The sequence below is a fragment of the Octopus sinensis genome, linkage group LG8 (genome assembly GCF_006345805.1).
Source record: "Octopus sinensis linkage group LG8, ASM634580v1, whole genome shotgun sequence".
Lineage (NCBI taxonomy): Eukaryota > Metazoa > Mollusca > Cephalopoda > Octopoda > Octopodidae > Octopus > Octopus sinensis.
Window position 1 is genome coordinate 72,023,699 of NC_043004.1, and position 26,888 is coordinate 72,050,586.

Here is a 26,888-nt window from a genome sequence, read left to right on the forward strand (position 1 = left end):
CTTTTGAATATAAATTTGGCCGTTAGTAATAAATGAAAGTCCATGAAATGAGATCGCAATTGTTGTAGGCATGAGGGATACTATATCTTACTTGAAGCGTTTTGTATCATATACTTATTTTCTTGTTTTGCCTGACATAAGCGTATTGCAGCTTTTTTTCAATGAAAGTGATGTATGTTAAAGAAAAGCATACATTTATAACAAACATACAAATTGAATAAAGGCAGGTACAAAAATACATGTCAGAGCATGCTTATGAGCGAAAAGCGTGCGTGAAGTAAGAATGGTCATTGAAGGTAACGTACTGTTAACAACAATCAGGAAATGAAACAAAATATGAAAGAAATGCTTGCAGGAAGTCTGATTACTAACGGTTACAGTTTGGCGTAGATGTGAAAATTGCAGTAGAGGAATAACTATGACAGGGCTGCTTTGTAGCATAGATGACGAAGTTGTCTGGATGGTCAACTCTGGAACAACCGACGTAGAACTGTCCATGTGAAGAAAAGCACACTTTCAAAGATCCAATCAGACAACTTTCGGCAATTGACATTGTGCTTTGTCAATTGTCATGGCAAAGCTGAATTTGAGAGAAATTGACATCTCTGTATAGGATAGGAACAGTGTTTGTTGGGTTTAGCGGAAATTTCGAACGTTTTTGCCATGTCCCGTGATAATTTGGGCTGCAATGTCGTGGTCCATCATTTGTTTGCTACAAGGCGAATTCCATTGCACAGTGTGGGTGCGCTTAGATTGTGTAGGAGGATGGTAGGGCAACCGACTTTTAAAAGAAGTCCATGAGCAGAGAGTGCTGCGGGGCTTGGGATTTGATAAATTCTGTTGGAAAGTGTGTAACCTGATCGAGGTCGGTAACGGTGTCAACTGTTCTGTTTGAGAGGGTAGCTGACTGAGTAAGTCGTACTTGAGAGTGTTGACAGCTGCCTTTTAGTTGCAAGAATAGGCCTGTCGCGAAACCAATCTGATTTTATGTATTCTGTTGTTAGATATGTGTAAACAGCAGAACATAAGTCTTCAGGGCTGGAGACAGTCTGGCCAATGATGGTAATGTCAATGTATCTGTTGTCGCCGGACGTAACTTGTCTATTGCCGATTTTAAGGAGCATTTCCGAAACTGGGTTGTAGACTGACCAGTCTGTATGAGTAATCTCATGTTGATGGTGAACTGTTTCGATCAAATATGCGACCAAAGGAGGGATTCCTTAAGGCAGGCATTAAGTTCATCAGCGGGTGTTTCTTTGAGTATAATAAGCAGAGTTTGTCGAAAATCTCCTTCAAGAGGTTGAGTCGCACCTCCAAGGATATTGTTGTTCGATCTAAGGTCTTTCATTGTGGTACCAAGTGTTTGTAGGGAACATTTATCGGACGTTGTTTCGTCATCCCAAAGAATGAGATTGCACTTTTTCGAAATTGTCGCTTCGTCCGAGGAATGCACTATGAGGCACGTTTGGTTTTCTTGATCTGCTACCTTGAAAGGAAATTTCAAGGTAGAGTGTGCCGTTCATCCGTCACCGAGAAGAGTCGGAGCTATTCCTGATGAGGCATCAACAATAGTAAGATCACTTTTATGCCGCAAATTCGCAAGAAGATTCAGGTGGAATATTTCTCCAGTTCCACCGAGTGCATCTAAGAAGATGATTCTGCTAGTGTGTGTGTAGATGTTTGCGAGGACAAAATTGTTCGGAATTTAGAAGGGTCTCGTTGTCAGCAGTGTACTGTTTGAGTTTGTGGATGTAATAGGATGTTTCTCTCAGAATGGGGCGACAGGAACTGGCGTTTTCATTTCCGTCCGGAATGTTGAGAGAACAAGCGTCCAATCATTGACCTCCAATTGCCATAACCAGGTTTTCCAAGAGAAGAAGCCTTACGTTTTAAATGGCAGGGGTAGTGAGAGTGTCTACGCTATTTGTTATTTGGCGAGTCTGCTGCCAAATATCATGGCACATTGCGTCTTTTATTTATTCCAAAGTGAATGTGCATCTGTCAAGTTGCAGAAAACCAGCATTATTTGCAAAAATGGGTTGGAGCTTGTGTGGAGAACGACACAAAGAGACCTCTTCGAATGCATTATCATTTTGATCATCTGTATCCAAAACTCGCACCTTTGAAAGTGCCGCAAAAGTGGCCGTCCACTATGCGAAGATCTTTGAAGGAGGTTGGTCTCTTAATGACATAAAGAGCTGAAGATGGAAGCATACGGAGTTCAAGGGGTGAACTGTCCGGCGACAACGGATACATTGACACTACCACCATTGGCCACACTGTCTCCAGCCCTGATGACTTATGTTCTGTTGTTTACACATATCTTACAACGGGATACATAAAATCAGATTGGTTTCGCGACAGGCATATTCTTGCACCTAAAAGACAGCTGTCAACACTCTTAACTACGACTTACTCAATCCGCTACCCTCTCAAACAGAATAGTTGACAGCGTTATTGACCTCGATCGGGTTACACACTTTCCAACAAAATTTCTCAAATCCTAAAATCCTTCAGGACTCCCTGCTCATGGACTTCTCTTAAAAGTAGGTTGCCCTATCATCCTTCTACGCAATATAAACGCACCCACACTGTACAATGGAACTCGCCTTGTGGCAAACAAATGATGGACCACGTCATTGAGGCCATTTTGTGTTTGTGTGTGTCTCTAATTTTACACGCTAGAAGAAGCAGTCGGTTAGACACTATCCATCTACTGCCGACTGAAACTGCGCTTGCGCGGTGGATTTTGAAAAGTTATAACATATAATGATGAGCTCGTGTTATTCGTCTCTAAGTTATATTTTAGTTGTTAAGGCACGGTTACTGATGAGGATCCGCTAAGTAAATTATTTTATTTGCTAAAGAAATCTGAAACCTAGGTATAACCGCAAAAAAAACAAGGTAAAAGTTTATATTTTTCATTCTTTTCGAAACTTACTCTTAAATGTAGTTTTGGTCGTTTTGACTGCTTCTTCTAGCGTCTAAAAATTACCTGTTAAAGGTAGTTTTTTCTTGTGTTTAAATGTACACTATTTTATATTGAGAATATGTTGTCTATTGACTTTTTATACATGCCAGGCCACTGGTGGTGACATTTCTAAGAATATTCGTTACTCCATATATATATTACGTATATATATATATATATATATATGCTTGTATATCTTTCAGGAATGCTACATTCATCTGATGACCATATCTTTCTTAAATTGACGGTAGGCTTTACACTTCTAATTTTCGGCGCTCCGATAACTGGGCGAGCAGAATATAAAGAAAGTTATTTCAAAAGACTTACTAAATCAAAATGCTTATCTGACAAAAATGAAATAACCGAGAAGACGGTATCTGGTGCCCAATGTGGACTTCTGTGTACAGCACATGCTCAGTGTGGATATTTTAGCTATTGTAATGGCGCCTGTCATTTGCATCGACCCTTTTACAGCGAAGAACTTGAAGATTATACTTGCAACAGTTCATTGTATATTTTGCTGAATGAAAACGGTATGTAAATCGCAACTTCCCTCTGTGTCTCTGTAATTTTATATATATGCATATACGTATAAATGTGTGTGTCTGTGTGTGTGTGAATACATATATGTATGTATCTACATACATAAATGCACACATACTAATTAATTTTTAGGAAATTACTATTTTTAAATCTCACAACGTGAAAAATTCAGCAACAGTACTTTGTATTAAACATTATTTGCCAACATAACATGGCAGTCCTGGGTTAGGACTAATGATCGTGTCGTATAGCCAGCTGGAGACGATGACTCCTGGGGCTAAATTACAGCAACATTTAGTCCTAAACCAAGACTGCCATGTTATGTTGGCAAACAATCTTTACTAATTAACTTATTTTATTAAAATTATATACAATTTATATATATATATATATATATACATATACATACATAAATACTCACATACCAATTACTTCTTGTATTAAAATTATATTCAAAATTATATATATACACACACATATACATATATATATAACGGGAAGCTTTATGAAAATAGACAAAAGACGAAGGCAGGTGGAAAACAAACAAACAATTGTATTAGTATGGCGCTCAGGAAATATAAATAAAACAAGTCTTTAACGTTTCGAGCCTACGCTCTTCAACAGAAAGATACACAGAGAGAAAAAAACATAGAAAGAAGGAGAGAAAAAAATGCGTGCAGTAACTAACGAATCAACATGGCGATCTGTATAAACTTCTATGCTGGAGTGGCGACAGCAGTGTTCTTTGACTATCTCCTGAATTCTTCTTGGAGATTTTAAGTATAATCATAGCTAATGTGTCCAACTGTTTCTAATTTATTAAATGCTATGTCTTTAAATTGATGTAATGATTGCATTGTTCAATAAATGGCGTTTGTATGAAACGATCGTACTGGATTACCTTCGGGATATCCTTGTTTTGATTTTAATCACCTTTGAAATTGGTATGGATAACTACCGTTTAATTTCTTGCTGGTGCCTCAAATTAAGTACCATATTCATCTGAATGAAACATTTTGCTACACTCATCTACCATAACCCAAAGTAATATATATATATATATATATATATATATAATGCATGCATGGTATTATGATATGTATGTATGTATATGTAATATATATATATATTACTTATATATATACAATACATGTATGTATATGTATATATATATAAATACACACACATACACATCATACATGAACACATACATACCCAGATACACATATACACATACACGCACAGGAACATTGTGCCGATACAAGTTATACGTTAGGGCATGGAGGTTTTCACGCACGTTTTGATTTACATTTCACAAGTAATGAAAGCTATGAGATAAAACGTAATAATATTTATGGAAAGTTCTAGTCATTAGTTGGAATGTTTCCGTCCCTTGTTCGGTCGACTGATGACTGAATTAATCAGGTGATACTAGAAACCATTTCCCATGCATTACATGTAGGCCAATGGATAATAGGAGGAACATATTGAGAAAAAGAGGGAATCATACAAAATAAAATACCGCAAACCAAAGGAAGAGAGAAGGCAAAAAATGAAAACAAAAAAGACAAGGAAGAACAAAAATAATTGTATATATATATAGACCAGGCGTGGCTGTATGTTAACAAGCTTGCGTCCCAACTACATGGTTCCGGGTTCAGTCACACTGCGTGGCACTTTGGGCAAGTGTCTCTATTGTAGCATCGGGCCGACCAAAGCCTTGTGAGTGGATTTGTTAGAAGAAGTTTGCAAAAAAGCCCGTCGTATATATATGTATCGATATTATATATATATATATATATATATATATATATATATATATATATATAATATATTATTATATATATATATATATATATATGTTGTTTGTGGTTTTTCTCCCCCACCATCGCTTGGCAACCGATATATTATATATATATATATATATATATATATATATATATATATATATATATATATATATATAAATTACCATTTTCGTTAGCAGTTTCTGATTGATATTAAGCAACTTTGGTAATGAATAATGCTTTTGAATATAAATTTGGCCGTTAGTAATAAATGAAAGTCCATGAATGAGATCGCAATTGTTGTAGGCATCAGGGATACTATATCTTACTTGAAGCGTTTTGTATCATATACTTATTTTTTCTTGTTTTGCCTGACATAAGCGTATTGCAGCTTTTTTTTCAATGAAATGATGTATGTTAAAGAAAAGCATACATTTATAACAAACATACAAATTGATAAAGGCAGGTACAAAAATACATGTCGAGCATACTTATGAGCGAAAAGTGTGCGTGAAGTAAGAATGGTCATTGAAGGTAACGTACTGTTAACAACAATCAGAGAAAAAACAAATATGAAAGATGCTTGCAGGAAGTCTGATTACTAACGGTTACAGTTTGGCGTAGATGTGAAAATTGGCAGTAGAGAATTACTAGAATGACAGCTGCTTTGTAGCATAGATGACGAAGTTGTCTGGATGGTCACTCTGGAACAGACCGCAGAAATGTCAATGTGAAGAAAAAGCACACTTTCGAAGATCCAATCAGACACTTTCGGCAATTGACATTGTGCTTTGTCAATTGTCATGGGCAAAGCTGAATTTGAGAGAAATTGACATCTCTGCATAGGATAGGAACAGTGTTTGTTGGGTTTAGCGGAAATTTCGAACGTTTTTTGCCATTCCCGTGATAATTTGGGCTGCAATGTCGTGGTCCATCATTTGTTTGCTACAGGCGAATCCATTGCACAGTGTGGGTGCGCTTAGATTGTTGTAGGGAGATGGTAGGGGCAAACGACTTTTAAAAGAAGTCCATGAGCAGAGAGTGCGGGGGGGCTTGGATTTGATAAATTCTGTTGGAAATTGTGTAACCTGATCGAGGTCGGTAACGGTGTCACTGTTCTGTTTGATAGGGTAGCTGACTGAGTAAGTCGTACTTGAGAGTGTTGACAGCTGCCTTTTTAGTTGCAAGAATAGGCCTGTCGCGAAACCAAATCTGATTTTATGTATTCTGTGTTAGATAGGTGTAAACAGCCGAACATAAGTCATCAGGCTGGAGACAGTCTGGCCAATGTGGTAATGTCAATGTATCTTGTGTTTCGCCGGACGTAAATGTCTATTGCCGATTTTAAGACATTTCCGAAACTGGGTTGTAGACTGACCAGTCTGTATGAGTAATCTCATGTTGATGGTGAACTGTTTCGATCAAATATTGCGACCAAAGGAGGGATCCTTAAGGCAGGGCATTAAGTTCATCCGCGGTGTTTCTTCTTTGAGTATATAAAGCAGAGTTTGTCAAAAATCTCCTTCAAGAGGTTGAGTCGCACCTCCAGGAATTGTTGTTCGATCTAGGTCTTTCATTGTGGTACCAAGTGTTTTGTAGGGACATTTATCGGACGTTGTTTCGTCATCCCAAGAATGAGATTGCACTTTTTCGAAATTGTCGCTTCGTCCGAGGAATGCACTATGAGGCACGTTTGGTTTTCTTAATCTGCTACCTTGAAAGGAAATTTGAAGTAGAGTGTGCCGTTCATCCGTCACCGAGAAGAGTCGGAGCTATTCCTGATGAGGCATCAACAATAGTAAGATCACTTTTATGCCGCAATTTCGCAAGAAGATTCAGGTGGAATATTTCTCCAGTTCCACCGAGTGCATCTAAGATGATTCTACTAGTGTGTGTGTAGATGTTTGCGAGGACAAAATTGTTCGGAATTTAGAAGGGTCTCGTTGTCAGCAGTGTACTGTTTGAGTTTGTGGATGTAATAGGATGTTTCTCTCAGAATGGGGCGACTGGAACTGGCGTTTTCATTTCTGTCCAGAATGTTGAGAGAAAAAGCGTCCAATCGTTGACCTCCCATTGCCATAACCAGGTTTTCCAAGAGAAGAAGCCTTACGTTTTAAATGGCAGGGGTAGTGAGAGTGTCTACGCTATTTGTTATTTGGCGAGTCTGCTGCCAAATATAATCACACATTGCGTCTTTTATTTATTCCAAAGTGAATGTGCATCTGTCAAGTTGCAGAAAACCAGCATTATTTGCAAAAATGGGTTGGAGCTTGTGTGGAGAACGACACAAACAGACCTCTTCGAATGCATTATCATTTTGATAATCTGTATCCAAAACTCGCACCTTTGAAAGTGCCGCAAAAGTGCCGTCCACTATGCGAAGATCTTTGAAGGAGGTTGGTCTCTTAATGACATAAAGAGCTGAAGATGGAAGCATACGGAGTTCAAGGGGTGAACTGTCCTGGCGACAACGGATACATTGACACTACCACCATTGGCCACATTGTCTCCAGCCCTGATGACTTATTTCTGTTGTTTACACAATCTTACAACGGGATACATAAATCAGATTGGTTTCGCGACAGGCATATTCTTGCACCTAAAAGACAGCTGTCAACACTCTTAACTACGACTTACTCAATCCGCTACCCTCTCAAACAGAATAGTTTACAGCGTTATTGACCTCGATCGGGTTACACACTTTCCAACAAAATTTCTCAAATCCTAAAATCCTTCAGGACTCCCTGCTCATGGACTTCTCTTAAAAGTAGGTTGCCCTATCATCCTTCTACGCAATATAAACGCACCCACACTGTACAATGGAACTCGCCTTGTGGCAAACAAATGATGGACCACGTCATTGAGGCCATTTTGTGTTTGTGTGTGTCTCTAATTTTACACGCTAGAAGAAGCAGTCGGTTAGACATTATCCATCTACTGCCGACTGAAACTGCGCTTGCGCGGTGGATTTTGAAAAATTATAACATATAATGATGAGCTCGTGTTATTCGTCTATATTTTAGCTCGTTATATTTTAGTTGTTAAGGCACGGTTACTGATGAGGATCCGCTAAGTAAATTATTTTATTTGCTAAAGAAATCTGAAACCTAGGTATAACCGCAAAAAAAAACAAGGTAAAAGTTTATATTTTTCATTCTTTTCGAAACTTGCTCTTAAATGTAGTTTTGGTCGTTTTGACTGCTTCTTCTAGCGTCTAAAAATTACCTGTTAAAGGTAGTTTTTTCTTGTGTTTAAATGTGCACTATTTATATTGAGAATATGTTGTCTATTGACTTTTTATACATGCCAGGCCACTGGTGGTGACATTCTAAGAATATTCGTTACTCCATATATATATTACGTATATATATATATATATATATATATATATATATATGCTTGTATATCTTTCAGGAATGCTACATTCATCTGATGACCATATCTTTCTTAAATTGACGGTAGGCTTTACACTTCTAATTTTCGGCGCTCCGATAACTGGGCGAGCAGAATATAAAGAAAGTGATTTCAAAAGACTTACTAAATCAAAATGCTTATCTGACAAAAATGAAATAACCGAGAAGACGGCATCTGGTGCCCAATGTGGACTTCTGTGTACAGCACATGCTCAGTGTGGATATTTTAGCTATTGTAATGGCGCCTGTCATTTGCATCGACCCTTTTACAGCGAAGAACTTGAAGATTATACTTGCAACAGTTCATTGTATATTTTGCTGAATGAAAACGGTATGTAAATCGCAACTTCCCTCTGTGTCTCTGTAATTTTATATATATGCATATACCTATAAATGTGTGTGTGTGTGTGTGTGTGAATACATATATGTATGTATCTACATACATAAATGCACACATACTAATTAATTTTTAGGAAATTACTATTTTTAAATCTCACAACGTGAGAAATTCAGCAACAGTACTTTGTATTAAACATTGTTTGCCAACATAACATGGCAGTCCTGGGTTGGCAAACAATCTTTACTAATTAACTTATTTTATTAAAATTATATACAATTTATATATATATATATATTATATATATATAATACATACATAAATACTCACATACTAATTACTCTTGTATTAAAATTATATTCAAAATTATATATATATACACACATATACATATATATATATATATGTATGTATATATATATATATATATATATATATATATATATATATATATATATATAATTGTAATAGTATTATATATAAAAATAATCTGATATTCTAAAAGTGGATGTCCGTCTGTCTATCTATCATGACTGAGGGAGGAAAGATTTTGAGGAATCTAATATTCGTAACAAAGTGTATCTACAGGAAGGACAAGAGAAAAAGTTTTTGAGAGAAATACAATATGAGAGGCAACGTGTGTGTATGTGTGTGATAGATAGATAGATAGGTAGATGCATAGATAGATAGATAGATAGATAGATAGATAGATAGATAGATAGATAGATAGATAGATAGATAGATAGATAGATAGATAGATAGTTCGATCTACGCGGCCGCCGGCACATTTTTCTGCAAAATATGGGTAGTTTATCCTGTCCATGCTATATAATTAGCATTACCCTGCTAATTATTTTCTTATCGTTTTATATATATATATATATATATATATATATATATAAAATCTCATTAAGAGATGAGAGTAATAACTATACTAACAGGTAAATTTAACCTCCACATCAATATGGTTATTCAGTGCTACTACTAATTTAACTCCAGACAGATAGTCCGCCAGCTGGTTATATGTGCAACCTCCACCCCATACATATAAATTGCCAGCAAGGGAGCAAAGCGCTACCGTTGTCCAGCAGACGGAAGGATCGCGAGACCGATTCGGTTTCGATCTAGTTCTCGGTCGCGAACAACCGGTCGCGTGTTCATTTGTTGATACGTGCGACGAATTGATGAACAAACGTAAGTGATTCTGGAAACAGGGATTCCATACATATACTTTCATGTCGCTAGTATATTTTTCATTGTTATACATATGTACATATATGCTTGTGTATATGCACATACACACACATACACTCACTCACCCACGCATACACATACACACTTATGTATTGTTAGGCATATGTATTACTATTTTTGTATATTACTCATTTATATATTGCTAAGACATATATATCTCGTTATAGATCGATATACTTATAGGAAAATTGATCATATTTGTGCCTTCATCTAGATGTATCGATAAAGTAAGTCATGCATGCATTTGTCACAATATTATATAATCAATACACATTAACACTTTATAAACAGACTAGAAATCCCTGATATTTATAGTTACCTAATTTTCCATACAAAGCAGCCCCGTCTCGGCACTCAGTCACTGCACTGCTTCTTGAAAAGGAGAACCAGAAGACACCACAACACATTATTACCATATTTATCAAATATTGCACTCAAGTTTGTTAATAGCACCATTATACACTGTAAATTGGTATCAGAGATAATCTTTTTAATCTGGAAGACTACCTTCACAAATAGCATTGCTAAAACTTAATTCGTATTACCAGGCTTTTTCCCCTTGAGAGTGTTCATAAAATGCGCACCTTTTAAAAAGTTAAAAGAAATTTCACATTAGCCTGTCTCCCAGTTATCTTGAATGGAACCACTATTATACCTCCAAACAAATTTCTATAGATATATCCTTATTTATGACGGAAAAATACGTAGGGTTTAACACATCTGCACAGCACAGTTTATATGGATCTGTGAACATGATATTGCTGATTGAATATGATTCTGGATTGAAATCATGACTCAAGAAGTTGAATCATTAGAAAAACTCAACTAAAACCCTTAATTTACAACAATTGCTAAGCGTCAAAACCTCTGTTAGTATCTTAAGGTAATATTCATCTTACTATAATGGGCCTTATGTCCGTCTATCCGCCACTTTGCCTGTTCCCTCTTCACAGATGGACCAGTGGTTACGATATTTCGGGGGATTACAAAGACGGTCGTCAGGAAGTTTTTTAGCATTACAAAATCAGAAAGTAGGATTATTTTGTGGATATCGATTTTCGAATTCATAAACCACCTTCGCTTTTTTATTAAAAGTTCACCGACCACGAGTGACTCTGGATTTTCATCGTATAGTTCGTGGCCCCATCACAGGGGGTCGCAAGGACGGTTAATAGTGAAAATAAAATGGGAAAAGTGAGTGTCAGTATATAGTGTGTGTGATTATTTAGTGGTTATTGAAGTGACAGTAGAGCAGGATTCGAAACGGCTAATCGAAGTGGCTGTTGCTCGCATCTCAGTTTTGTCAATCAAAATAAACCATATCAGAACATCCAGACATTATTCGCATAGAGATAAATCTTAGTTTGATTTTTTGCAACCCTAAAGGTTTTGCTCGCGTATTCACAGCAAACAAAGCACAGGGCCAGACATTAGATCGTGTAGGTGTATTTTTACCTACTCACATGTTTACAAACGGCCAGTTATACGTCGCTATGTGTAGAGCAAGGGATTCCACTAATTTGAAAATTAGTGTCGACCAAACAGAAAATATCGTCTACAAAGAAGTTCTGTAATGATATTGATATTATCGAAAGGAATATGATTCATAATTTAAAAAAGGAAATTTGTGAACTTCGAATGTATAAGATTATAAACAAGCGTAAAATCGCGTAAACAACTAAAATAAAAGTATATTGAAAAATAACATTTTTCTCTTAATAATGTAGTGGTCGAAGGAAGCTCTGGCTTTCGTTAGGAATGGTCCACATAACCATTTGTGATACATCTAATTAAGTACAATTTATTGTTCATGCAGGTAAACATTGGCAGAAAGTATTTGAGATAACCAAAAATTCATTTGAAAGAAGTCCTATTTATCTATACTGGGACATTTTGCCTATTAAAAAGGTAATGTAGTTCTGAAAGTTCAAAACGTTTATCATTTAATTAACAAAGTGTAATTATTTAACATTCTGCAGGGTATTTGATTTTTACCCTTTTTCTCTCAATATAGAATGGTGTATATAATTACTGCTCTGGTACACTCCATGTAATTCATTATCATTATCATCATCATCATTGCATTTGCACAGCTTCTAAATCTGAGGATGTACTACGGCGTTAGCTGTTCTCTACCAGTGAACTAAGGTAATACTTCTAATTTTTCGGGCACCTTCCGGAGTATTCAAGCGCTTCCAAGCAGTGCTGTTTTCTGCAAGTGTTCCACCCTTATTGCAGCCTGTATTTGTTCCACGTACTTCTCAAGATTTTTGTTCACTGTTCCCAGAGCTCCGACAATTATTGGTACTACTGCTACCTTTTTCATCGACCACAACTGCTTAACCTCCGAAGCTAACCTGTCATACCTGTCGACTTTTCTTTCTTCCTTATCGCATACCTTGTTGTCAGCTGGGCATGCTATATCTATGATCCAGCATAGTTTGATTTCTTTCTCAATTAATACTATGTCTGGCTTCCTGTTCTCTATCTCATGGTCGCACTGAATCATAAAATCCCACAGGATCTTTGCATTTTCATTTTCGATGTTGCCTCGGAATTTGTGGTCGTACAAATTTTTTACTTTGTCAAGTGTCCAATGGACAAGCCTTGCTATATTGTCGTGGCGTCTCTTATATTACTTCTGGGCTAGTGGCGCACATTGGCTGGTAATATGCCATACGGTTTCACCATTTTCCCGCAGATTCTGCATTTATCACTTTCTGATGTGTTGTCTATTCTGTATTTTATGTAGTTTGTTCTTAGTTCTTTCTCTTGGGCAGCACAGATTAGAGCCTCCGTTTCCGTTTTCAAATCACTTTTAATCATCCACAGCTATCTTTTCTCTCTGTTTGTTTTATCTTCAACATCCCTACGAAATTGTCTATGCATTCTTTTCTTTACCCACCTATTTTCAGTTTCACTCGTTTTCAATTGCTTGTACAGTGCTTTATCTTTGCAATCTTTCGCCCTACACAGGTTTGACCTTCTTACATCTAATAATAGCGGTTCTGTGGCATTTTTACAAACCATGCTATGTTGTTTTCCTCTGCTTTAATGATCTGTTCGCATCCAATCAGTCCTCTTCCCCTCTTTTTTCTTGGGACATAAAGTCTGTCTGTGTCAATTTTTAGGCGGAGTGCCCCATATCTAGTTAGCAACTTCCTTGACTTTCTGTCTAAGATGTTTATTTCGTCTATTGTCCTTGCGATTATTCCCGCTCCATATGTAAGGAGTGACACCGCCCAGGTTTGATAGCTTCAATTTTATTGCGTCCGTTTAATTTTGATTTACGGATCAGTCTCAGTCTGCGCAAGTATTCCACGTAATTTTTTCTGTCATTTCTTTCTCCATCAATTTATGTTTCCAAAATCCCATGTACTTATAGCCTATCTCTTCTATCTTCTTCATAACCTCCACTGACAATATTTTTTTCCCATCCATACATTTAATTTTGCCTCTCTTAAAGACTAGCACACCACACTTTCTCAGTCCGAACTCCATTCTGATATCAGAACTGAAATATACACCGCATATTATTATTGTTATTATTATTATTATTACTTTTTTTTTTTCTTCTTTCAAACTTTCTTCCATTTCTTGCCGAGTGTCTTCCCGACTCCTAGGGCAAAGAAACTCATAGTGTATATTGGTAGGCCATTAAACCAAACTCAGAAGTTCGTTCATTTCTTTTTTTTTTTTTTAAGTTAGATTAAAATACATGAGCAGCAACAGTTCTCACATCGACAATGCTCTTCTCAATACGTGTGATGTACCAGTTAAGACAATCTTTTGCACTTCTTGCAGGGATGGTAAGCCAGGGATCATTCTCATATAATTTTCGGTTCCCTTCTTGATCATTCCTAGTGCTCCTACGATCACTGGTATTGTAACCGCCTTGAGATGCCACATTTTCTCAATTTCAATGAGTAGGTCTTTATATTTTCTGAGCTTGTCAAACTCTTTCGCTGAGATATTATGATCACAGGGGATGCTCATGTCGATCAATAAGCAAACTTTATTGTTTTGGTCTTTCACAACATCTGGTTTATTGGCCTTGATGGTTCGGTCTGTATGTACTGGAAAGTCCCACAGAATGGTTACATTTTCTCCTTCAGTTACAGCCTCAGGGTGGAGATTATACCACTTGTCGGCAGTTTTGATATTGTAATGCCGACTTATTAGCCAGTGGAGATATTGGCCAACTCTGTCATGTCTTAATTTATACTCCACTGGTGCTAAGACTTTACATCCAGAGATTAGGTGGTCCACCGTTTCAATCATGTCGTTGCAGAATCGGCATTTTGGGTCTGCTCCATTTTTCATCACATTGGCCTGGTCGTTCCGGGTTAATAGGCTTTGGTCTTGAGCAGCCAGGATGAAACCTTCGCTCTCTGCTTTTAGCCCTGAGCTCCGCAGCCACTGATGGGTTTGCTTCTGGTCAACATCAGCTTGTTTGCTGCGGGTCACATATTTGCCGTGCAGAGGTTTCTCCTCCCACCTATCAGCCAATTGCTCGTGCGCCTTTTTCATTGCCATCATTTTCACCTTCTTTGCAACAATAGTTGCCGTACTTCCCTCGGGTTGTTCAGATTGGGTATCCTGCACGAGATCAATAGCAAATTTTTTGCTTTCCTTGATGATAGAATGAAGCTTTTTCGTCTCTCGTGATTTTCCACGAGCTTTAGCATCCAGTCATTCGATATTTCGAGATATTTGGCCAGTCCAATTGTGGTTGTTTTGTAAGCTAGTTCAAATTGGATCAGGCCTCGACCTCCTTGGGCTCTGGGAAGGTAAAGGCGATCTACGTCTGCCTTTGGGTGGTGCATCCTATTACAACTCAGCAGCTTGCGTATTTTTCTATCTATATTCTTTACTTCACTCATATTCCAGTTCAACACATTGTAGCTATAAGTAACAACTGGAACTGCTAAGGAATTTATAGCTAACACCTTGTTACGTGCATTTAGTTCAGATTTCAGGACTGCACGAACTCTCCTATAACATTCCTTCCTGATTTTCTCTTTCATGCTTGCTTGCTGAATACCAGAGCCTTCATTTATCCCTAAATATTTGTATGTCTGTTCTTGCTCAAGCTCTCTTATGACTGTGTCAACATCTAACACGACTGAATTTGTGGTCTTCACTTTCCCTTTCTGGAAAGTGAAGACCACAAATTCAGTCGTGTTAGATGTTGACACAGTCATAAGAGAGCTTGAGCAAGAACAGACATACAAATATTTAGGGATAAATGAAGGCTCTGGTATTCAGCATGCAAGCATGAAAGAGAAAATCAGGAAGGAATGTTATAGGAGAGTTCGTGCAGTCCTGAAATCTGAACTAAATGCACGTAACAAGGTGTTAGCTATAAATTCCTTAGCATTCCAGTTGTTACTTATAGCTACAATGTGTTGAACTGGAATATGAGTGAAGTAAAGAATATAGATAGAAAAATACGCAAGCTGCTGAGTTGTAATAGGATGCACCACCCAAAGGCAGACGTAGATCGCCTTTACCTTCCCAGAGCCCAAGGAGGTCGAGGCCTGATCCAATTTGAACTAGCTTACAAACAACCACAATTGGACTGGCCAAATATCTCGAAATATCGAATGACTGGATGCTAAAGCTCGTGGAAAATCACGAGAGACGAAAGAAGCTTCATTCTATCATCAAGGAAAGCAAAAAATTTGCTATTGATCTCGTGCAGGATACCCAATCTGAACAACCCGAGGGAAGTACGGCAACTATTGTTGCAAAGAAGGTGAAAATGATGGCAATGAAAAAGGCGCACGAGCAATTGGCTGATAGGTGGGAGGAGAAACCTCTGCACGGCAAATATGTGACCCGCAGCAAACAGCTGATGTTGACCAGAAGCAAACCCATCAGTGGCTGCGGAGCTCAGGGCTAAAAGCAGAGAGCGAAGGTTTCATCCTGGCTGCTCAAGACCAAAGCCTATTAACCCGGAACGACCAGGCCAATGTGATGAAAAATGGAGCAGAGCCAAAATGCCGATTCTGCAACGACATGATTGAAACGGTGGACCACCTAATCTCTGGATGTAAAGTCTTAGCACCAGTGGAGTATAAATTAAGACATGACAGAGTTGGCCAATATCTCCACTGGCTAATAAGTCGGCATTACAATATCAAAACTGCCGACAAGTGGTATAATCACCACCCTGAGGCTGTAACTGAAGGAGAAAATGTAACCATTCTGTGGGACTTTCCAGTACATACAGACCGAACCATCAAGGCCAATAAACCAGATGTTGTGAAAGACCAAACAATAAAGTTTGCTTATTGATCGACATGAGCATCCCCTGTGATCATAATATCTCAGCGAAAGAGTTTGACAAGCTCAGAAAATATAAAGACCTACTCATTGAAATTGAGAAAATGTGGCATCTCAAGGCGGTTACAATACCAGTGATCGTAGGAGCACTAGGAATGATCAAGAAGGGAACCGAAAATTATATGAGAATGATCCCTGGCTTACCATCCCTGCAAGAAGTGCAAAAGATTGTCTTAACTGGTACATCACACGTATTGAGAAGAGCATTGTCGATGTGAGAACTGTTGCTGCTCATGTATTTTAATCTAACTTAAAAAAAAAAAAAAGAAATGAACGAACTTCTGAGTTTGGTTTAATGGCCTACCAATATACACTATGAGTTTCTTTGCCCTAGGAGTCGGGAAGACACTCGGCAAGAAATGGAAGAAAATTTGAAAGAAGAAAAAAAAAAAACGGTTACTTTCTCCTTCCCTATTTCTCTGTAGAATTTTTTGGCATTGGATGTGAACAGCTTATTTTGCTTGTAAAACTTGTTTCTCTTCTCAAATCTTCGTATTCTTTGGGCTTTTGCTTGGACTTTTTGTTTCAGCGTTTCTTTTATTGATATCAGTTCTTCTCTTGGTGAGGATCCAAATTTTCTCTTCATCTTTATTCCTGTTCTGGATCTTACATCATTTCCACATATTAGTTCATTTAATATTGATATGTCCCCTCTCATAAATTCAATCTCTTTTTCAATTTTACTTCTCCAGGTTTGATTTCTTCCCAGGTTTTGTTTTCTTTGTTTTTTCGGGGGCATACAGCTGGTTTCAATTGCCCTAGCAGAAGCGTAAATAATTTCATTTAACTCAGTAAAATCAGGTTTTAATTCTCGTATTATTTCATTTGTTACATAGTTGCCAATTTGGATTTGTTTTTTTATTTGGTTTGTATTTGAGAGTTTATGAAGCGGTTCTCTATCATTCATACTTGTATGTCTTACAACTTCAAGCGTATTCAGGATTTTCTGCCTCATTTCTGCCATAGACTCTCTGTGTTCTTCAGCAAATGCGAGATCTTCAGTTACTGTTGTTTTTTCGTTTTCCTGGCTATCTTTAACAGGTACAATAGAATTTCTTGTATCTTCAGGCCTTTGCGTACTTTGGTCAGATGGCACTCTTTCAATTAAGCCTCGTGGCGGGCTATACTGTTCATCTGATTCTTCATTTCCTTTGTGTCTTATATTTATGTCATTTTCCGTTGCGTGCTTGATCGCACTTATTTCACTGTCTGTGAGTCTTTTATTTCTAAAGATATCCCTCCTCACATTTGCTAATTTGTTCTCGTCCAAATAGGGCCTACTGTCTTGATTCCGTGTTCTCCATATACTGTAAGAGTTTGCGGTGTGTCTCTCTTGAGTTGGCCTACCTAATGCATAGTAATAAGCGTATATTACTTCTTTATACTCTTCTCGGGTCCATTTGTTCCGCTTACATTTTCTTTCTGTGGTGGTTGTGGTGGTGAACTTGGAGGGCTCGAGTTGGGGGATTTCCCGTTCAACTGACCATCCATGTCCGTATTCGGAGAAGAGTTTGTGCCAGTTGATGACTTTTCGATCCCAGGCTGGCTCTTCCCTGGGGGACGCGCTTCCAGATTAACCATAGGACAAGCGATTTGGTATACTGATTTAGTTTTCCTTTTAGTTTCCAAAAACATTTTGGTGCTACGATAATGTTATCATTTTTTAGCTTTGATTGGCTCGTGGGGAGACGGCCATCATTGCCGTTACAATTATAATCGTACCATTATAGCAGCCGTAGTCGGCTTATTATTGTTATTGTCTTCACCATTACCATCACTATCATCATTATCACCACCATTACCATCATCATTATCATCATCACCATCACCATCACCACCATCATCATCAATGATATTGTTTTATGTGTAGTCACAGCAGTAGCTTATTATTGTTATTTTTGTTTTTTTATCATTATCACCATCACAGTAGTGTCTGTCTGTCTCGTTGGCTGACTTGGTGGTTGGCTGGCTGACTGTCTTCAATGCCAGAGTTCTTGCCTGTCAAATAATACTTTCATATTTGGTTAACAATAGAGCCGAGGTGAGGTTTGTGTGTGTGTGTGTAGATAGATAGATAGAATATCAGCACTATTACTATCTTTTTTTTTTCCTTTTTTTGGTGGGGTCAAAAAAAGTTCAGATGTTTACTACTATTAGCCTTAAGAAAAATTAAGGAAGGGCTGTTCTGTATTGTTTGTGAATAGAGAAGTTGTGTTCGACCAGAGAGAATCTTAGCATCATCATTTTTTTTCCCATGTGCGTTTGTGTTATTGCAATAAAAAGTGTTTGTATATTTCGTGTAAGGTAATATTGTGGAGGTTGAAGTTGACTTTTCTAGAGATGTTTGTATGTCCAGTTAGAAGAACAGGTGTGTTTTTGCAATAAAAAGTATATGTTTACATTTATATTTGAATATTCAGGGAGGAAGCAAAGAAAAGTCAGATTTTCATAGAAAGTTTTACGGTTTTGAAAGTCCACAAAAAGAAAAGCGTGATGTTTTTAGAGAGAAGAAAAAAAAAGGATGTTTACAGAGGCAATTGTGGGTATCAAAGTTTTTAAAGCTGGTCGAATGTATAATTGAAAACTGTAGATATGTAAATTTGTAAATTTTCTTAACTTATTTTGAAGGGCTGTTCTGTATTATTTGTGAATAGAGAAGCTGTGTTCGACCAGAGAGAATTTTAGCATCATTTTTTTTCCCATGTGCGTTTGTGTTATTGCAATAAAAAGTGTTTGTACATTTCGTGCAAGGTAATATTGTGGAGGTTGAAGTTGACCCCTCTAGAGATGTTTGTATGTCCAGTTAGAAGAACAGGTGTGTTTTTGCAATAAAAAGTATATGTTTACATTTATATTTGAATATTCTGGGAGGAAGCAAAGAAAAGTCAGATATTCATAGAAAGTTTTAGGGTTTTGCAAGTCTACAAAAAGAAAAAAAGAAAAGCGTGATGTTTTTAGAGAGAAGAAAAAAAAAAGAAAGAAAGAAAAAAGGGTGCTTACAGAGGCAGTTGCGGGTATTAAAGTTTTTAAAGCCGATCGGATGTATGTTTGAAAGCTGTAGATACGTAAATTTGTAAATTTCTTAACCCACTTTGAAGAGAATTTCAAATACTCACGAGCTATTGTAGATGTTCCAGTCTTTGAGAGTTATTTTTCCCCGTTGCTAAACTGGCCCATATTAGTGTTTCTATGGCTTTCGGCCACCGAACTGTCAGAGCAGTGAGGAACACGTCCAGCCGCTGTCAAGGCTGGTGCTCTTCTCTTCTTCTTCTTCTTCTTCTTCTTATTATTATTATTATTATTATTATTATTATTATTATTATTATTATTATTATTATTATTATTATTATTCAGTAGTTTTATTTTTATAGCGTGCTTTCACTTCACTACCGAGCACAGCTCTGTGTGCCTTGGGTATGTGCTGTGATTTGTTGTGATGCTCTGATGGTTATTGTATGGAAAGTGTTCTGCGTAGGATGTGTGCAGTGCCTAGTAGTGCAATTTTCTGTATGTTATATGTGTTTGTAAGTCCTGGTGTTTTTGTTATGTATTTGTCTGAATATTTTTTTATCATGCCTAATGCACCTACTATGATAGGAATTGTTTCTGTTTTCAGATTCCACATTCTAGTTACCTCTATTTCCAGGTCTTTGTATTTTGAGAGTTTCTCCATTTCTTTTAGAGACACGTTGTCATCAGCCGGTATTGATACATCAATTAGAAAGCATTTTTTTCTTCATGATCTCTGACAACTATATCTGGTCTGTTGGCCTTAATTTCTCTATCTGTGTGTATCCCAGAGTATGGGATATCCCAGAGTATGGTTGCTTTCTCGTTTTCTGTGACCTTTTCTGGTGTGTGCCTATACCATCTTTTTTCTGTTGTTATTCCATAATGTTGGCATAGCTTCCAATGTATGTAGGTTCCAACTCTGTCATGTCTGTGAATATATTCCTTCTTAGCCAAGACTGGGCAGCTAGAGATAATATGATTTATTGTTTCTTGTCCATCTCCATATATTCTGCAGTTACTTGTAATATTTCTTTTCATTACATGTTTTTGGTAATTTCTGGTGGGGAGGCTTTGGTCTTGTGCTGCAATTAAAAATCCCTCTGTTTCTGCTTTGAGTCCTGAGCTTCTCAACCATTGCTGGGATTTTTCTTTGTCTATTTCTTTTGCGTTTAGTTTAGTCCAGTATTTACCATGAAGGGGCTTTTCTTGCCATCGTTTTATCATGGTTCGTTGCTGTTCTATTTTTAGTTTGGATTTCATTTGTTTTATAGCTTTTGTTGTTTCTTCATCTTATTCTTCTTCTTCATGTTTATTAGGTGGTATGATTTCTTGTTTGTATTTGTCAGCTTCCTTAAATACTGAGAACAGTTTTTTGTTTTGCTCGTGTTTTGCCGCTATCTGGATCAGTTTTCCTTCCTTCTGAAGTAGATATTTTTGCAGTCCTATGGTGGTTATTATATAATAATATATTATTATTATTATTATTATTATTATTATTATTATTATTATTATTATTATTATTATTATTATTATTATTGAGTGAGAGGGCAGTGCATGCCATCAAAGTGACATTGGGGTAAAATATACGAAGCCTAGTATACCCATCTTAACGACCCGTCTGATAATGATAAATCAGGTACATGCGTTACAACAATACGTTCTCGACATCGTGATCTCATGTTAAAATAACCAGCACATGACCTTACAGGAGGAGCCAGCTCCAGTTACGATTTCTTTTAGGTCGAATAGCCCCCTGAGTGAGGTTTGTTTAAGGATGTTGAACAAAACACCCATGTCTCCAGAGGTGAATTATCCAATCCCCAAAGAATTCCTCTCAATACATGGCTATGATGCTTCCCCACTATTTCTGCTCGTGATTAGAGATGCAAATATTTTTACTCGTCACAAATGCAACGGAACGTTTGCAAAGACTCTGAAATCATAAATCAAATTCTAAGTAGTCCGATTTTCTGTTTTATAAGTCGCTTATAACTCCTAAACTCAAACTCTCTCTCTCTCTCTCTCTCTCTCTCTCTCTCTCTCTCTCTCTCTCTCTCTCTCTCTCTCTCTCTCTCTCTCTCTCTCCTTACATTTTGCCCTCTAAATTTTCGCACCTTCACTTTCTTCCTTTTTCAACTTCTCTATTCATTTTTCTCTTTTATTCTAAGGCTCTTACTTCCCCATTTTCTCTCTCCCTCTCTTACTCACCCACCTTATCTATCCCTATATATCGTCCTTCTCTTCTTTCTCTTTCTGCTATTCATTCCTCTCTCATTCTCTTAGATTCCTAATTGACCCGTATCAACTTTCCATTTACAGGTGGAATTTCAGTTGAGTCGACCTAATAAAACTTACTCGCTAATTTTCAATGGAACGGGGACAAATTCCACATCGTGGTTCCGGGAAGATAAACTCATTTCCCATCCTTTGGCAAGCGGTACTCCAATGAAATTTACATTCAATAATAAGTATATATTTTCTCCTTAATATTTGTTTGCATCCTTCATGTTTTCATGAGAGTAGAAATGATTCCTAGCAAAGTCATAGAATCGCATATTTTAAGGGAAGGGTAAAAGCGATTTTATTGTGTTCAGTAATTAACAGGTATTACTTTACTGAGTGGCCCAGTAGTTAGGGCAGCGGACTCGAGGTCGGAAGATCGCGGATTCGATTCCCAGACCGGACGTTGCGTGTGTTTATTGAGCGAAAATAGCTAAACCTCCACGAGGTGGTGGCGAACCACGGCAAGAGGTGGTGGCGGCCCCTGTTGTACTCTTTTGCCTCACCTTTCTCTCAGTCTTTCGTTCTGTTTCTTGGGTAACGCTGCAATGGACTGGCGTCGCGTCCAGCTGGGGGGAACACATACGCCACAGAAACCCGGAAACCGGGCCCATGAGCCTGGCTAGGCTTGAAAAGGGCACATAAATAAAAAGAAATTACTTTACTGCTGTGTACAATGTATTCTTTCCTTATCCACTGGCCTACACTATCCTGTATCTAGATGCAAGCTCTATGACCCGACTCGGAATGACTGTGAAGGCTCCTGGGGTATCTATCATCGAACCCCCCAGGAATCAGAGATGCATCGAACATGGGGTCCAAATCGCTAACAAACACCAAAGAGCTGAACATCCCTAGAATTACCACACGCCTCAAGAAATTTGGATTCTCTGCCCCAGCGACTAGTCTAAAAGCACCATGTTCACAACTGTTCAAACCCAGAAGAACAGATTTACTGTCTGGGTCAATAAAAATCGTTTGTACCTCGAGTCCCTGTTTTTCAGGAATAGTATCGCCACCCTCTCATCTATTACAGATAATGTAAGAGATATGAAGATCTCAAAATCACCAAAAGTTATTGCTAAGGCGCCAGTAACGGAGATCCTGGTGGCCCTGACGACTTTCATATCGAAACCTGACGTCTCTGAGTAGTCGACTCTTCTTCCAAGGTGACGAAGACCACAAGCATTTAGCCTTCCCACACTTGAACTTACCATGTTTACCGACAGGTAAAAAGCAAAGAAGATCGCTTGCTTACCTATTTGGTGACATCAGAGGCCGACTGACTCGGAATCCAATGGGGTCTAGGGGGTTGAAGACTTTATATGTCATTTTTACATTTTGTGTCATGGATAACAAACTGGGTATGAAACACTCACTAATCTCAAACATAAAAAGGTGAACAGTGATTTAATTAATCAGAAATGATTGTCGTAAATATAGTCTTAAACGTTTTCTTTATGATTAAATTTACTAAGTTTATGAACTATATTAGTTTCAGCATGCCATATTTTCGCATTGATTGGGGAATTACTGGCGAATTTGGATGGATGGAAGCCCAAAACAAGAATGGGAATTACGAAATTAAGTATAAAACAAAGAACAAAAGTAAATATAATGTATATCCTTGCTTTGAGTGCAACTAATTGTATGTATGTAAATATATATGTTATATATATATATATATATATGTGTGTGTGAGTGTGTGTGTGTGTGTGTGTGTGTGTGTAATTATATATATATATATTATGTATGTATGTATATGTACTGATCTGTATGTTTTGCTTTATGTATGTATTCTCATGCATATAAATGTATGTCTAGACATGCTCATATATATTCAAATGATAAACTTCTAGAAAGATTTACAGATTTTTACATTTCCGGTAATGGATTGGATCTGTAGCCTTCGAATTAATTTTCTCTTTTTTGGTTATGAGAAGCCTAATTTCTGAAGATTGGTGTTTAGGCAGTCTGTTACATATCCCAATGCCTCAACAATTACAGGTATAAACCTGAACTTGTAATCTGGATAGAGTTCAGTGTAGGTGTTCTCTTTTTCACTGATCTTCAGCCTTATGTTAACATACTCTGAGCAGCTAATTTCCACAACTGTGCACAGTTTCACTTCTCTACAGAATAACGAGGCGAATAAACAAATAAAACTGTTTCGGTTACATATACAAAATGTACATGCATGTATATATATGTAAATAGAGATACAGCAAAGGCTGAAAATTTTCTGACAATACATATTCAAGTAGAGATATACGATATCTTCTCCCCTTTAATTTTCTATATCTTTGTACTCAGCGTAAATTTGCTCTCTTAATATATAAATATCTATATTTATATTTGAATATTCATGGCCTGAAAATGTTCAGACTTTGCTTATTCTATATTTCCATGTATACATGTATGTATATTTTGTTTATCTAAACCAAGCAGTCTTATTTGCATATTCGCATCATTATCTCCATATCTCCTCACCTGGATTCTTTTCATAACCATTTTTTACCCCTGGGTCTTGGGCGTGGGTAAATATTTCAGAGTGTAAATTCAAATCATTTGAGCTCCAAAACTTACAACATACTCAACATATACCTTAAAGGATAAGAGTAAGTATGAACAAGCAAAAACCTGTTATCAGGTTATATTATGGCATTTATTTATTTCAACATAATATCTGGGGTGTTACCTGAGTATAGATCATAATAGGAAGGGAAGCAAAGTCTAACACTTGTTTTAAGAACAGGTAGGCAGATGATCCAACTTGTACAATGCAAGCAACTATCTATCTATCCGCTCAGCCGAAGTCGACTCTCGGTTACTCGTTGGATCAGTGTCCTCCAGTCAGTTCTCTCCTGGGCCGCTTCTTTTAGACTGGCTATGTCCATTTCGGTATCACTCTTGATGGTGTCAAGCCAGCGGGTTCTTGGTCGGCCTCTTCTCTTGCCACTGACCATTCCGAGCATGATATCCTTCTCCAGGGATTTTCTCCGCATAATATGACCGAAATATGCCAATCTATGCTTGGTGATCCTAGCTTCTAGCGACAGTTTCGGCCTGATCTGCTTAAGAACTTCTCTATTGGTGAGCCTCGCTGTCCATGGAATCCATAAAAATCTTCTCCAACACCAAAGCTCGAATGCATTAATTCTTTTCTGGTCAGCTTTCTTTAGTGTCCAGGTCTCGCATCGATATATTGGTATATAGGATAGTTGTTACTTGCATCTTCCCTTCAGAAAGGGAAGATGCAAGCAACGACTATCCTATATGTCAGTAATATGTTCCGTCATCGGAGGATCTACTCCGACAGTGCTCTATCAGTACAAAACGTTAACGCATTTTAAATCTTTATTTTCAACATTCTATCATATATGAATGCATATAGGGCGGCGAGCTGGCAGAAACGTTAGCACGCCGGGCGAAATGCGTAGCCGTATTTCGCCTGCCATTGCGTTCTGAGTTCAAATTCCGCCGAGGTCGACTTTGCCTTTTATCCTTTCAGGGTCGATTAGATAAGTACCAGTTACGTACTGAGGTCGATATAATCGACTTAATCTGTTTGTCCTCTCTATGTTTAGCTCCTTGTGGGTAGGAAAGAAATAGGTGTTTCGTCTGCCGTTACGTTCTGAGTTCAAATTCGGCCGAGGTCGACTTTGCCTTTCATCCTTTCGGGGTCAATAAATAAAGTACCAGTTTCGCACTGGAGTCGATGTAATCGACTTTGTCTGCCCTTGTCCCTCTATGTTTTGCCCCTTGTGGGCAGTAAAGATATATACATATATATATATATATATATGTATATATATATATATATATATATATATATATATATCACAAAAAGGTGTCAGATCTTGTTTATACGTAGTTGTAGATATTTAGGAAAGAAAAATATGTAAAAACGCAGAGGAGGTTTGTATAATGAAATTTATGCTAATATTAAGATCGTAATGAAACAAAGAATTATATTACAACATTATATAATAAACTGGGAGTACCGGTTTTCTCGTCTTACCCTTATCAAACTTCGAAGATCTTAGATATCAGCCATTTTCGGCATATTTGGCATTAGAAATTTTTTCGTTTGCCCTTATTTATAAGTTGTTTATAATTTTAATCTTTAAAGGTATTTTTTAATATGCTGGCCATTGATAAAATTTTTTTTGAAAAACTTTTATCCTACATTAAATATAAATTTAAGTGTTCTCTTCCGGATTCTCTCACTCCGTGAGAGCCTCAGTTCAAATCGCACGTGCCTTGAATGGGCTGGAGTATTTCTATTTTGGATGTACTTGGGGTATTTAATTGTGCCCATGACTTAGTATCTTGCTTCTTCCATGGGTATGAGTAAGTATCTCATTTATTTCTTTACCACATTTACCTCTGACGAAGGGAGGGTTCTTACGAACTAACCCTGAAATCGGTCCGATATGGTAATAATGGAATTATTGAGAAATTTCTGTCGGCTTTTTTTCGAGTAGCGTGCGTATTGTTAAAAATTATATGGTAATAGACAATATGTCCAATTTTTCGGCATATTTGGCATTAGAAATTTTTGTTGTATATATATGTATATATATATATATATATATATATATATATATATATATATATATATATATACATATATATAGTTCTTGGCACAATATTATATGTATTTGAAAGAATGGGTAGTGATAGCTTTTTTTGAGGGGATAATGTTTTATTTTAATCTTAATAATGTTATCCCCTCAAAAAAACCATTTCAACTCATTCCTTTCAAATATATATATGTGTGTGTGTGTGTAAGTTTATAGCCTTGTTGTGGTAGTGAATTTCCAAAGAAGCGCTCAACCCGAGTTCTGGGCTATCAACACAGGCAGGTTCTGGACTAATACTGACATCCTTCAGGCGTAGAAAATCCTGGATTCACGACGGTTAAACACCTGTGTGAGTGT

General features: G+C 37.2%; 1 protein-coding gene across 1 annotated transcript in view; it reads left to right on the forward strand.

Annotated features, from left to right (window-relative positions):
- Positions 1-6,976: 6,976 nt before the first annotated feature.
- The window catches only part of LOC118764386, a 60,786-nt gene continuing 40,874 nt past the window's right edge, over positions 6,977-26,888 (forward strand). The window contains exons 1-6 of the mRNA XM_036505155.1: positions 6,977-7,099; positions 7,655-7,697; positions 8,764-9,045; positions 12,122-12,213; positions 21,985-22,133; positions 23,441-23,553. Of these exons, the coding sequence (XP_036361048.1) occupies positions 6,977-7,099; positions 7,655-7,697; positions 8,764-9,045; positions 12,122-12,213; positions 21,985-22,133; positions 23,441-23,553 (802 nt within the window). The remainder of the gene's footprint in view (positions 7,100-7,654; positions 7,698-8,763; positions 9,046-12,121; positions 12,214-21,984; positions 22,134-23,440; positions 23,554-26,888) is intronic.